The 14,246-nt window shown below is 54.5% G+C and overlaps 1 protein-coding gene across 1 annotated transcript in view; it reads right to left on the bottom strand.

The window, feature by feature from the left end:
• The window catches only part of LOC100352865 (heparan sulfate glucosamine 3-O-sulfotransferase 3B1), a 46,205-nt gene extending 32,206 nt beyond the window's left edge, over positions 1-13,999 (bottom strand). Inside the window, exon 1 of the mRNA XM_002718869.5 lies at positions 12,951-13,999. Within this exon, the coding sequence (XP_002718915.1) occupies positions 12,951-13,489 (539 nt within the window). The 5' untranslated portion in view covers positions 13,490-13,999. The remainder of the gene's footprint in view (positions 1-12,950) is intronic.
• Positions 14,000-14,246: the final 247 nt, after the last annotated feature.

Genomic DNA, 14,246 nt, shown 5'->3' with positions numbered 1-14,246 from the left:
CCTACTGCAGGGGTGGAGGGGGCAGGGAGAAAGGGAGAGCAAGATTGGGGGTCAAACTCCCGGTCCTGCAAGAACTGTGAAGATCCGGCCTTGTGGCATAACAGGTGAAGCCATTGCCTGCAATGCTGGCGTCCCATGTGGGTGCTGGTGTGTGTCCTGGCTGTTTCACTTCCCACCCAGCACCCTCCTAATGACCTAGGAAATGCAGTAGATAGATGATGGCCCGGATGCTTGGGTCCCAGCCACCCATGTGGGGGACCCGGATGGGGCTCCTGGTTCCTGGCTTCTGCCTGGCCCAGCCCCAGCCATTGTGACCCTCTGGGGAGTAGCAGCAAATGGAAGATTTCTCTCTCTTTAACTCTGATTTTCAAATAAAGAAATAAATAATCTTTAAAAAAAAAAAAGGAAAAAAAAAAAAACTCTGCTCCAACAGCCCCCAAAATGGCACTCATACCCAAGAACACTCCTCAGAAGTGTTGTTAAGTTAGTTCCTACGAAGTTAACTAACTTAAGTTACAAGTGTTGTTAAGAAGTTCCTAAGAAAGAAAAGAGAACTCTGCCCTCAAAGAGAAATGCTAGGTTCCACACAATTTTTTTTTAAATATTGATTTATTTATTCAAAAGGCAGAGTTATAGAGAGGCACAGGCAGAGAGAGAAAGAGAGAAGTCTTCCATCTGTTGGTTCACTCTCCAAATAGCCACAACAGCCAGAGCTGCACCAAGAGCCAGGAGTTTCTTCTGGGTCTCCCACACAGGTGCAGGGGCCCAAGGACTTGGGCCATCTTCTACTGCTTTCCCAGGCCATAGCAGAGAGCTTGATGGGAAGTGGAGCAGCCAAGATTCGAACCAGTGTCCATATGGGATGCCCTTTATTTTGTTTTAAGAGAGAGAGAGCGGGAGGTCTTCCATCCTCTGGTTCACTCCCCAGATGGCCGCAACAGCCAGAGCTGCGCTGATCTGAAGCCAAGAGCTTCTTTCGGGTCTCCCATGTGGATGTGGGGGCCCAACCACTTGGAGCATCTTCTGCTGCCTTCCCAAGTCACTAGCAGAGAGCTGGATGGGAAGTGGAGCAGCTGGGACAGGAACCGGCACCCATACAGGAATGCGGCACCAGAGTGGGACGCTTAGCCTACAATGCTGGCCACAGACTACTGCTGTTGAAGAGATAAATATGTAACCTGACAGTAAGCACTTAAAAGCTATTATAATTAATTTGGGGACAGGCATTTGCTACAGCAGTTAAAATGCTGCTTATGATGCCCACATGCTGTATCAGAGCGCCGGGGATGGAGTCCCGGCTCTGTTCTCCATTCCAGCTTCCCTGCTAATTTGCACCCTTGGAAGCAGCAGGTCATGGTTCAAGTCCCTGACACCCACATGGGAGATGTGGATGTAGTTCCTGGCTCCTGGGCTGGACCTGGCGCAGCCTGAGCTCTTGTAAGCATTTGAGAAGTGAACCAGCAGATGGGAGATGCCTCTCTCTCTCTCTGCCTTTCAAAAAAAAAAAAAAACAAACCTGTCTTGGCTAAAATCTCCAAGGTCATGATCACTGTGCTCATTGGACAGGCAGAGGCCTGTATGGGGAGGCTGAGGGTATGAGCCGTGTGCCAGTCACACACAGTAGGACAACATACTGGTACACAAGGACAGCACAGTTAGAGAGAACAGCTAACGCCGAAGCCGAACAAGAATGTCCAGGACACACTGGATGGAGGAAATTCAATCCTGCAATGTGCAGACTTGAAAAAAGTGGGGAAGTGGTGTAGCTCCCCAGTCTGGTAATAACAAATGAGTGACGCTTAGGCCAAATGGGAGACAAAAAGGGACAGTGTGTGTGTGTGTGTGTGTGTGTGTGTGTGTTGGGGGGGGGGTGGAATCTGGCAAACAGAGGCAGCTGCTCCCCGTGCCAGCCAGCTGTTGTCATCCTACAGGCAGGCCCCAGAGTGTCCGCTCCTTTCCAAAAGCAGCTGGAAATCAGGACTTCCATTGTGACATCTCCCAGTCTCTCCCTACTGGCAATGAATTTACACGTTTTCAAAGGTCTCTGCATTCTCATTTCTACTCAGTTCCACACTGGCAAAGCTAACCTGTGGCGGCAGAAGAGCGTTTGTCCTTGGGACAGTGACAGTCATCAGAAGCAGGCAAGAGAGCACCTTTGGGGGCTCTTAAACTGCTCGCTCTTTTTTTTTTTTTTTTTTGAAAGGCATAGAGACAGACAGAGATGTATCTTCCATCTGCTGTTTGAGTCCCCCAGAAACTTGCAACAGTCAGGGTTGGGCCAGGCTGAAGCCAGGAGCTCCCAACTCCGTCCAGATCTCCCATGTGGGACCCAAGCACCTGAGCCGTGACTGCAGCCTCCCAGGGAGCCCGTTAGCAGGAAGCTGCCATAAGAAGTGGAGAGGCCAGGATTTGAACCGGCACTCCGACATGGGATGTGGGCATCCCAAGCAATGACCTCACCACTGTGCCCCAGGCCTGCTTCATGCTGGCTCTTGGTCTTGGCACTTGTTACCCACACACTTGTAGGTTCGCTTTGGGAAAAATTCACCGTGTTGCACACTTCCGACTTGGGCACTGTTCTGTAAGTATGTGGATAAAAACTTGACTCAAATAACCCATAAGTCAGATTTACAGATACAATAATATGATGTCTGGGATTGCATCCAAAAAATACTGAAAAGAGAGAAAATGCAACACTTCCTTAGAAATGATGGCGGGAAGCTTGGGAAAGCTATAAAATAAGGCTGTGCTGAAAAGTGGTTAAGAGAGTAGAACCCACATGAATGCTGCAATCTGTGAACATCATTCAGTCCTGTAGCGGGTAAGGGCAGGTGACTGGCAGGGCCAGCACGCTGCAGAAGAAAGACCAAGTTCTTGGTCAAGGGCATGAACTCAGGGTGGGCTGAGTCTTTTCTTGGAGATCTTCCTGTGCACAGCCAGCCACTGGGGACCAGTACAGAACAAGCTGCCTCCCAAGGTGGGGACAAGGGTGCTGAGGGTGTCACAGGCTGCAACAGGAAAACAGTGGCCACAGAGAGTATGTGGGGGAGCATTCCCAAAATAAGAGTCTGAGTAGCATGGGTGTAGTGGGCAGCCTAAAGGACCAGGTGGGAGAAGAGGCAGGGCTGGGAAAGGGGGCACTGGCTGGAGACCGTGATCAGAGGAAGAGAGCTGAGCACACAGGTGCTGTGGTTGGTGCAAAGGCTACAGGGATGACCCGGAAGTGATGGGTCGGTGCAGGGAGGGCACGGGTGAGCACTACCACCATCAGCGCCTAAGTCCAAGCAACAGGACGGGCTGAAGAGTGAGCATAAGGCGTCCAAGAGCTCGTAAGTACAGAGGCAGAAAAGGAGAGAGAAAAACACATTTAATCTCAGGAATACTTGCTGTGGCAAAGTCTCTGTCTTTGGAGCAAACGGAGGGGAGGGGAGGGGAGGGGAGGGGAGGGGAGGCGAGGGAGGGCCTAACCGGGTCCAGCAGAAACACCACATTGCATTTCAGTCATGAATAAACCTCCAAGTTGTGGGGTTGGGAGGGCCCTCGGGAGGCATTCCCTTCTCCTGTGGGTTCAAGAGGCACAGCCACCTACAGGTACAGCTGTATGACCTTGGGCAACCTTGGCAAGCTTCCGTTTCCTCCTTTGAAACGCAAGGAAATCACACAGGAAGGCTCGCAGTTGAGATGAAATAAGCGCCTGGCCTTCTGGCCTGCCCAGCACGCCCTGGCTGGCTCAGCCAGAGGTTTTCCTTCTCCCTATTGCATTTCACGTAACTGACACTCTTGCCCCTTCTTCCCTCCTTCACTGTCTTTGGAAAGTGTACACTACAAAATCACATTTAGAATTTTTTACTGGGGCCTGCGCTGTGGTGCAGCAGGTTAAGCCACTACCCACACAGTGCCAGCATCCCATAAAGGTGCCAGTTTGTGTCCTGGCTGCTCCACTTCTGATCCAGCTCCCTGCTGATGCACCCAAGAAAGCAGCAAAAGATGGCCTGGGTGCTAGGGCCCCTGCACCTACATGGGAGACCTGGAGGAAGCTCCTGGCTCTTGGCTTCAGCCTGGCCCAGCCCCAGCTGCTGAGGTCATTTGGGGAGCAAACCAGCAAATGAAGGATCTCTCTGTCTCTCCCTCACTCTCTTTGTAACTCCGCTTTTCAAATACAAATAAGTCTTACCAAAAAATAAAGATTTTACTCTATCATCAGCTGCTGTTGCTTCTTAAAACGACTTTTAGATTTATCAGTGATCTGGCAAGACAAATGTGGTTTTAGTTCTTAAATCAGTGCTTAAATGACTTTGAGATTTCTTTAAGCCTCTGGATTTTTGGTCCAGCAACTACGACAAGCTCTTCAAGGACAAGTTCATGGTTCTCGTACTTCCTCTGGGCTCTACAAGTACACACGCCCCAGGCATGGGGAGAACAGTGGAAAACCAACCTAGATGGCACTACAAAGGACAGTACGTGTCATTCTACACCAGCCCAAGCCCATAGAAGGCAGGACACCAACAGCAGACCCCTGCATCGAGGCTGGACTAGCAGTGGGCGTCCACCAGCTGCTATAACACGTGTCACTCTGGTGGGGGATGTTGAAAGGGGAGGAGATTGTGCATGCCTAGGGGTAGAGGGTATACGGGAAACCTCTGCACTTGACTCGGTTTTCCTGTGAGTATATAACTGCCCCCCCAAAAAAAAACCACTAAGTCTATTTATTTTTTAAAAATTAAGTTTCTGTTTGAGAAAAGCAACCTTGGAGTCTTCACCGACACTGATCGTGTATGTGTCCGTCGGACACGTTTGTAGTTTTCACCAAACTTGTGTGATGCCGGTGAAACATTTGGCCATTGGTGTAGGGCTCCTTGCTTCTAAGACGCTCGGATTTGCCACTTGAACTGGAAGGAGGCAGATAAGCGTAAGGAGTTTTTGAGCCCCACCAGGCTATACATTTCGACACTCAAGTGGTCACTTGACGTCAAAAAGATCAAACTGGGTTAACTCCGGGTATTCTGACCCTACTTCAGTATCTTCCGCTTGCTGAAATCTGTCCCTTGTTGTCCATTCTGGTCTGGTCACCCCCTTACCATCATTCAACAATCCTAGGCACTTTTTCGTTTTCCTTCTAAGTGAGACTGACATTCTCCATGATCTATTTATTCTCTGAATCACCATCCTTGGAAATACGAATGTTGAACGCCATTTCTCATTGGAAAAAAAAAATTAAGTGCTCGCTAAATCACCATTAGGTAAATGAAATAAAGATAGGTAAACCTGATTTTATAAGAATGCACCGCCCGTGGAGTACAGGAAAAGCCTCAAAATGATCACTCCGGCGCTTCCCCCATTCAATATTCCAAGTTCATGATAAGGGCGCCCTGGCCTCCCTACCTTGCTCGGCTCCACCCCACCCTCTCCCACGGGGGCTCCTCCACTTGGGGCCGCTCTACAAGCCCTGAGCTCTCGTGGGAACAGTCTGTTAACTCGTGTGTCCCGGCAGCGCCAGCACGCCCTAAGTGCCTGGAGACTGGGACCACCAGCCGGCAGGGCACCAGGGACCCGCGCATCAAGAGGAAGGGCGGGATTCCAGCCAGAGAGGCAGGGAGAGGGCGCCCAGCGGGCAGCGGGCACCAGGAGTGGTCAGCGGGCGAACCACGGCCTCCAACGGGGACAGCGCACGGGAATTCAAGTAGCCCCCACACCTGGCATTTCCAGGCCATCTCCTGCAAGCAAGAGCAAAGTGCTCGGCGCGCTGCCGGCCCGTCCCATCAGGGTCAGCTACTGCTGCAACTCTTAGGAACTCCAGAATCAAGGCTGCTGGTTCCCACCCACCACGGAGGAGACTCCCGCACACCAAGCCCGCCCTGGGCAGCATCCGCGGGACTCTCGGCCGCCGCCCACCCCCGCCCACCCCGGGGCTGGGGCGTGGCTAGAGGAGAGCCACGCCTTCCCCACCTGCTCCAAGTTAGGGGGCGGGCACAGGGCCCTAGGGAAGGGGGTGCCCGCAGGTGCGCGTCCGCGGCACGTGGGCGGGGAGGCGGCGGCGGGGGTGGGGGATTCGGGCCCCTCGGTCCTGGTCCAGGTGAGATTAGGGAACGGAACGGGGCTGGACAGGTAGGAATCCGGGTCCTTGCCATTTTTCATGCCCCCCTGTCACAGGTCACCGTGAGGAAACGAGCGATCTTCTGTTACCTGCTCAGCACGCTGAATTGCCTGACTGGCAGTCATTATGGAAGAGTACACAGCTTCCCCCCCCCCCCCAAAAAAAAGGGAAAGTGGACCAGAGTTCACCTCCCGCTTCCCGCTCCCAAAGCAAAGGCGGCTCAGGGACCCATTCAACCGCGACGAGTCTGAGGCGGGAGCGGCTGGACCCACTTGGCAAGGGCGGGGCGCGCTCGCTTCTGCCCGCCCCCTCCCCTGCGCTAGGCGGGGCTTCCTGAGGAGCCCGAACGCCATTGGCTTCTCGGAAGTCACTCTGGCCAGTCCGCGCTGGGACGGGTCCCGCCGGCCCCACCCACCGCCAGCGCGGGCCGCTCCGCCCAGGGCTCAAGCCAGACAGGTGAGGCCCGAGCGCGAGGCGGAGGGAGCGAAGGGGGTGGGGGCTCCGCTGCGGGTCACGTGACCTGGGACAGCCTCGGCCCCGCCCCCAACGCGGGGAAGCCGCGCCATCTGTCTCTAGGGCTCAAGCGGTCCTCGGGCCAGATGCAGTGATCCTCACGCGACACAAGGGCCGTGCTGACTGATCCCTGACGCCGACGGGTTGGGGAGGCGGGGGGACTCGGCCATTTTCTCCCTCTTCCGGACCGGGCCCTGTACGCGAAGGCTGCTGTGGCTCCCACGTGGCCGCGTCGGGCCGTCTGGGGCCACGTTGGACGCCTCGGGTGACCCGCCTTGCACAAGGGAGCGTCTCTTCACTCCCCCACTCGTTCGGACACGAGTTTCTGCTCACTTCCCTGCCCTTGCTTTTGATGCCACCGGCCATTGGCTCCTCACACATTGCCCCGGGGTCCCATGTTGGGGCCTTTTATGGGTTTCCGATGCTCAGTGGCTGTGGGGGCAGCGACTTGGGGTCCGGAGCCACACGTGGCCCCTCCATCGAGGTGCATGGCCCCTCAAGAACTGACCCTTTAGCAAGCCAGAGTCCAGCCCTGGCCGAAATGCAATCAGCTCGGTGTGAAACCAAAGGCTTAATTTTCACATCTGCCAAATTTACAGGAAAAATGGTTTTTTTAAGCCCAGCAATGTACCGTGTGTGTGTGTGTGTGTGTGTGACAATGTGTACAGATCTGCACTGGAAAGCCTACAGCGCTCTTCTTTATAAACGTGTTTCCAAGTGGCAAAAGTCAAATTTTTTTTAGTCACCCAGGAGCTTGAGCTATTTTTCTAACTTTTTTTTTTCCAAGCCACAGAACCGTTGTAGGCGGTATTTTAAAAAGCACTTGACATCCAAATATAAAGGCTTTGGATACCGCTCTTATCTATGTATAAGAAGTGGATTTTGTTGGCATAACCTCTTGGTTGCAATGTAGATTTAGGATGATGGTACTTCTAAAGTACTCCTCACGCCCTAAATTTTCCCCAGATCGCTTGATGAGAAAAATCAAACTAAAACCTCGACAGAACCTAACATCAGTTTTATTTGATGTGAGTTTTATTTTGGCATAGTTTGAGAGGGCTTGCAGAGTCAAGATAACTTTTTAAATATATATAGATTTTAAAAAAGTTTCATGCTCTACTTACAATTAGTTTTCAAAGATATCAGTATCTCATTTCTCTTTGGTCATGGTAAATGTTTTCATGTGAGGTAGGCGGCATATTGTTTTCATTACCCTGGAAAATATGCCACATACTTGGGGAATTCATTTTGCTGGGATTCCTGACCATGCCAACAGCCTGGGACTGAAATTTCTCGTCCTGTGTGAACGCATCGACTGTTAAATGAGAGAGGTAGCGCCCTATTTGGAAACTAACTCTATTCACAGCAAAAGAAATGCTCATTATGTTCTGCCTTTAGTGTGGACATTCTGTGTTTTCTGCCAGTCAACTGAATTTCCATGTTCATAGAGTGAGAACATAAAGTATTCAAAACCCGAGACAGCAGCAGCAGGCAAGCAGTCCCAAATTTCTTTAAATAAATGCTCCTCCCTGATTTAAGACTAACAGTGGTCTTTTTTTTTTTTTAATTTCTGGTGCACTTTCAATTATAAATAATTTTCATGATTCAAAGAATTCGTTTTTAATTCATTTTTTTAATAACCAGAAAAGCCTATGTCCTAGCACATGTTTTCAACAAAAAGGCCAATTAGCATGAGGATATGGCATGAGGCTTTGTGACAGTTTTTTTTTTTTCAAAATATCAAAAAGTTTTCCGTCAAGCAAAAAATAAGACACCAAATTAGGAAAACAGATACCACGAGAGGTCATTTAAAAATCCCAAACAACACGACGTTAGCGGGGCAATTGCCTTCATAAATATTAGTCTACACCAAATTAGAATTTTTCCATAATTAGGGTCCATTCTAAAATTCAAAATCTAATTGAGTCAGCATTCAAGTCGTAATTGTTGTGTTCTATTTTGATAAATACTTTTAAAGACACAGGCTGCAACCTTAAGAGACCTGATCAATTACAATGTATCATTCAGAAGACAATAAGTGAAAGTTAACACACACGCTGCAGCATTTTATTTATCTAAAACAAATAGGTGGCTATTAAATATTGACTATTTTATTAACTCAAGCATCTGGGAAAACACTTATGATTAGGTTAATTTATGTTATATTTTCCCCTCAACTTGTAAAAGATTAATCAACCATTTTATGGTCTAATTTAGGTGCCTAATTAAAAACAGAGTTCAGCACATGCTACACTGTCTTGCTAATAAATCCTGACAGCTTTGTAACATGACGGTTTGTATTTCAAATTGTTGCATACAAATGTAGATTTTTGATCTTCACCCAGCAGCTTGGAAATGAGTTGGAAGCTCCGGTTAAACTCCAGCACTGAGAGTGCAATTACTTCAAAACAGATCATCCCCAATCAGATCTTATCTTAAATTTCCCTCCGGGAAGCCAGAAGCGTTCTTTGTCATCAGGTTTTTAGACCTAGATTAAGAGAAAGGGAGGGTGGGCAATTAGGCTTCTCGGCATTTGTTAAAATAAAAAATGTGGACAAGATTGCCATGTGAGATGTCTCAAGTCACTGGGGTTTTTAGAATCTCATTCTAAGAGACCTGCTCCAAGTGTTGGCTGTATGAGTGTTCTGTTTAATATGTACAAATTAATTATTCAGCCTTCACTGGAGGCAGTATTTTGAATGAATACATTAATTCCCAAGAAGTTGTGGACCGTGTCATTTAACCCTATGTCCCCCAGCACCTCCCCGCCTTGAAAAAGGGCAAATGGCAGAGAATAAATCCACTCCTCGGGCGGGCGAGGACCCTGGCTGCGTTCTCTCAGCCTCTTGTACTGGAGGGAAATTTGTGTCATTTTAATGACTCCTTTGATTCTGTCGTGCACGGAGACATAAAACTGCCACAGTGGTGTGGGTGCCTTCACTCCACTTCTAAACCAACTTTGGATATTACTCACCGAGCCTGTTTGGGAGTTCATGCTCTTTTAAAATGACTGACATCATAATGCCCACTGCCGTCACTGCAGGCACCACAGTCAGAAGCCTGTCAAAAACGTTAAACCCAGCTCTGAGCTCCTCTGTAGCTTTGCCCTGTTTCCAGCTGTGAGTCCTTGGGCTAGTTGCTTAACCTCTCTGTGCCTGCTGCTGCTCCTCCGTAAAAGTCCCTACTTCACAGGGCTGTAATGAGGATTAAATTTGCTAATCCTGTAAAACTTGAAACAGTGGCTGGCACACAGGGAAAACACTCAGTAAGTGTTAGCTAACAGTATTATTAAACCACACACACACACACACACACACACACACACACTGCACTTGGTTTAATGTCAGCCACCGAGTTAAAACGCCCACCTATGTGTACCACTCAAACTGGGGAAGGGGAATCCAGGAGTTTCTGTCCCTATAAAAATCTCAGACACGTTTCTGTATAACCAATAATAATATTTGGCACACTTAATTCACAAAGTGAGGTCATGCAAGTCCATGAAAATCCATCACCAGTTAAAACAGATTAAAGGTAAAAAAAAAAAAAAACTTTAAAAGTTAGATATTAAATGTTTGGCTAGTCCAAGTTTCAATCAAGATTCCAAGCCTAGATGTCTAGGGATGTGTCTTCTCCACCCCTTGCAAATGGCAAGTTTTGCAGAACCACACCCCGCCCCTACCCCAGTTTTCGGATGTTTCCCTACCCCACCACCACCACCACCCAGGGCCGGCAAGCCACCCCGAGGGGACCCCCGCCAGCACCTGCTGCTGCATTTGGAAGGTGGATTCCACGGGGCCGGATAATAAACTCGGGGAAGAGTCCCAATCACAGACGAAAACAAACTGGGTCAGGAGGCTGGGAAAGTAAAGATCTCCCCGTGCCGGGTGGCAAGGGGTCGGGGTTCCAAGGCCATCACCACCCCTTCGGATCGGGCTGCGGGGGCGAGAGTCTCATGCGAGCCGGAGTCCCATTCCGAAACTCCAGGCGCATCCGTCGGCCGCCCTGCGCCCCCAGAGCCGCACGCCTCGACCCATTAAACCGATGAACGAGTGACCCTGGCACCCAGCCGTGCGCGCCCGTGGCTGTGGGTCTCCCGCGCTGTCCCGCGACCCCGTTCCGAAGACTTGCCCCAGCCTCGCTTCCCAAGGGCCACTCTCCCGGGTGAGCGACGGGGCCCACCTCGCTTGGGCCGCCAGGCCTAGCAGAGCCCTGGGGCACGGCAGCGAGGCCCAAAGGCGCAGCGTGGGCGCCGGGAATCGGGATACCGCGCCCCGGGCCGGGAGTCTCTGTTTAAAAATCACCGCCTTTGCAATAATTCTGAAGCCAACACTTCTTTTTCCAGACAACTACAGTATTCTTAATTTATTAAAAAAAATGTTTAACTTAAACAGATAGCATTAAAGTTGCCTTTTCTTTAAAAAAAAAAAAAACCCACTAGCCCCGCGCTCCGGGGACGCTGCGTTTGGGGCCGGTGTGCAGCTTGCTCCTCCCGCAGCACGATCCACGGGGTCACGGCCGCGCGGGCCTGGTGCTTCCCGGGGCGCGACCGTCCGGCTCGGGAGGATGAAGGGGTGTCCCGGGCCCGCTGCGGATCCCGCAGGTTCAGCCGCCCCCGCGGCCGCTAGCAGCGCAGACGCAAGCCGCGAAGCCCGAGGGTCTGCAGTGCGTCTCTGTCCCTTACTCTGCGTTCCGAGGCCACGAAACGGGAGAGCGGCAGGTGGACGGCAAGTCGCCCGCACGACCTAGCGCAATCCGTGATTCTCCAGCCAGCCCCCCCCCCCCAACACTTGTCTGATCCCAGAAAATAAAAAAATAAAATAAAAGGAAAAGAAAAGAAAAGAAACCCGGGCTGCCTCCAGCTGTGGCCAGGTCCACCTTGGAAGGGCGCTGGCCTGCTCCCGGGACGGGGCGATGGGCGTTGTGGAAGCGGTGACAATACTATGGCCGCAGCGACGACAGCACACCACCGGGGAGGGGCCCAGCGTGCGCGCCCGGCTTTGCGCCCATTACACAGATGGCAGCTCTGAGGCGCGCTCACCGGACCAGAACCCTGAGCCCCGTGGGCGACTTCTCGCAACAACAAACGCACAGGGCTGTGGGGCCAGGGACTGGGCGAAGCCCTTCAGAGCGCGGGTTTGGGGGCGAGAGGTCGGCCCCTTCGGCAGTCTCCATCCTATCCGAGTCCCCACGGCGGGGTGGGGACAGGGAGCGGGGTGGGGGTGTGAGGGATCCCCGTTTTCCCTTCTCTCCGTTTTGTTTCCGGAAGTCTGCCGCCTCTTGGAAGCCCACTGGGTCTGGGGGGCTGGCGGGGACCCGTGCGCGCGCGGGCTCGGGGAATGATGACCGGAAAGAAGGAGACCCTCAGGGCGGAGACGGTGTTTGCAGACGCCGGAGTCTGGCAACCCCTTGCCCACCCGTGCGCCTCGCCCGGACTCTGCCAAACCACCTCTGCCCCAAGGCCCGGGAGCTGCGGGAAGCCGTGGGCAGCGGTAGCGATTCTGTCTGTCCCTTCGGACTGGAAAAAGAAATTTTGGGCAGCAGCCACCTCGAAGCTACTCTGGTTTCCAATCCCTGGATACCCTCACCACCACCACCACCACCCCAAAAAAAAGTCTTTGTGCCCCCGACGTGTCAAGAGCCCGCGGAGACACGCGTTCCTTGCTCTTCGCTCCCCCCAGCATCAAGGCCGGGGTAGGCGGGAAACGGGTGGGCCCTGCCCGGGAGGCGCCGGGAAGCCTTCAAAGCTGCGCGCCGCTCACACCGGCTGCAGTGCGCGCCTTTGCCCGACAGAGACCAGCACCGCTCCACGCTCCGCTCGCCGCCCGCCCCAGCTCACCCTCCCGAGCCCGAGACGCTGGAGCCGAGCGCGGGTGCGACGCCCCTCCCGGCCCCGGGAGCCAGGAGCAATGTTAACTCCGAAACCCACAACCTCCCTGCGGTCTCGGCAGGACGCTGTCGCCGCCCGATCCCCTAGAGTCTGGAGCGCAGAAACTGCTCAGAAGTTGGTGCAGGGAGCAGGCTGTGTCGGCGGGGGCGCACAACGCTCCTCCCAGCGTCCCGGGGGCTCCGCCAGGAAAAATTAAATCCTGGCGACCCTGATTGATGCGTATGGGGCGGCAACGCCATGGCTAGAGGGCACCCTGCTTCTCCAAGCGCACACCAAGTCGCTGCCCCGTTGCCTGTGGTTCTTGAGCACCGCGGACCACTGAGCCGCCGGCGCTGCGCCAGAAGTTTCTCCGGGTCTTGGCGAGAGCCGAGCTGGGCGCACCCGGCGTGCGCTCGCCCCCTTTGCAGCCTATGCCGCCGCCCCGCGCCCTCGCCCGCTCCCGCGCGCACTCACCGGTACCAAGCGAGGCCCTTGTCGTAGCTGCGGTCGAAGAAGTGGGGCTCGGCGCCCACGGCACGCACGTCGGGGTGCACGCGCAGGAACTCCAGCAGCGCCCGCGTGCCGCCCTTCTTCACGCCGATGATGATGGCCTGAGGCAGCTGCTTGCTCCCGGACCCACTAAAAAAGCTGGAGATGGGACTGGGGGAGTCCGGCGCCTCGGGACCCTGCTCTTCCTGGCTCGCGGCGCCCTCGTTGGCCAGCAGAGTGGCCGGCGGCGCCCGGAACGGCAACCTGGGAGGCGTCCCGTCCGCAGCGGTGGCCAGGGCGGCCGGCGGGGCGTGCGCGGCGCGGGAGCCCGAGCCCAGCAGCAGCCCTGGCGCGGCGGCGCAGGAGCCGGCGCACGAGTACAGGAACATGTAGAGCCAGACGCAAAGCATGGCGAAGAGCAGCGCGAGCTTCCTCCTCACCGGCGGCGGGGGCGGCTGCGGCTGCGACAGGAGCCGGCCCGGGACATCGAGGCAGGAGCGGCCGCCGCTCAGGCGCTGCCCCATGCGCTGCCCGCGGGCGCGGCCAGGGGCATGGCTCAGCACATGGCCAGGGTCCCGCCGGGGCAGTGAGCGCAGAGAGGGCTCCCCCTCCGCGGCTCGCCGGACGCTTATTGCCCCCGCGTGCCCGCGGTCAAAGCGGCCGCCGCTGCCGCCGCTGCCGCTGCTGCTGCTGCTCTCCAGGTGGCGGCGGCAGCTGTAGCGGCGGCGGCTCTTGACATGTTGTCCCGGGAGCAGCCGCAACTGGAACGCCAAGTCGGGGCGGCGGTCAGTGCTGGCCCAGGGGCTGCTCCTGCGGCGTCACGGCCCGCTGCGGGCTAGCAGAGCCCCTGCGCGCGCTCTCCCGGAGCGCTCGGGACGGTGCGCACGGCTGTTCGCCGGGGCTGCCTGCTCGCCGTTCTGAGCGCCCCAGTCTTGGAGAGCAGCCCCGGCGGAGGCTGCGGAGGAGAACTGCGCAGGAAGCCAGCGAGCAGACCGAGGTGGAGGGGGCGGGCCCGGCCTTGCGGAGTGACGGGCTGCTCTTCCTACCAGAAGCGGCGAGCACCACGCCGAGGGCGGGGCCTCACCCAGGACTCAGCAGCCAACCCGCTCCCGGGGCGTGGAGGTGTGGAAAGAGTTGGGGGCGGTGCAGAGCGACCGGGTGAGGCTATTGGCTTCGGGGGCGAGGGGGCGGGCTCATGGGGGCGGAGCCAGGGGCTGGTGCCAGCCGCAGATGCTGGGACGGATGCTGGAGTTGGCGGAGTGCTGGGAGAGGTCGCACCCC

Source organism: Oryctolagus cuniculus, chromosome 17 (genome assembly GCF_964237555.1).
Source record: "Oryctolagus cuniculus chromosome 17, mOryCun1.1, whole genome shotgun sequence".
NCBI lineage: Eukaryota > Metazoa > Chordata > Mammalia > Lagomorpha > Leporidae > Oryctolagus > Oryctolagus cuniculus.
This window is presented reverse-complemented; position numbering and strand designations above follow the sequence as displayed.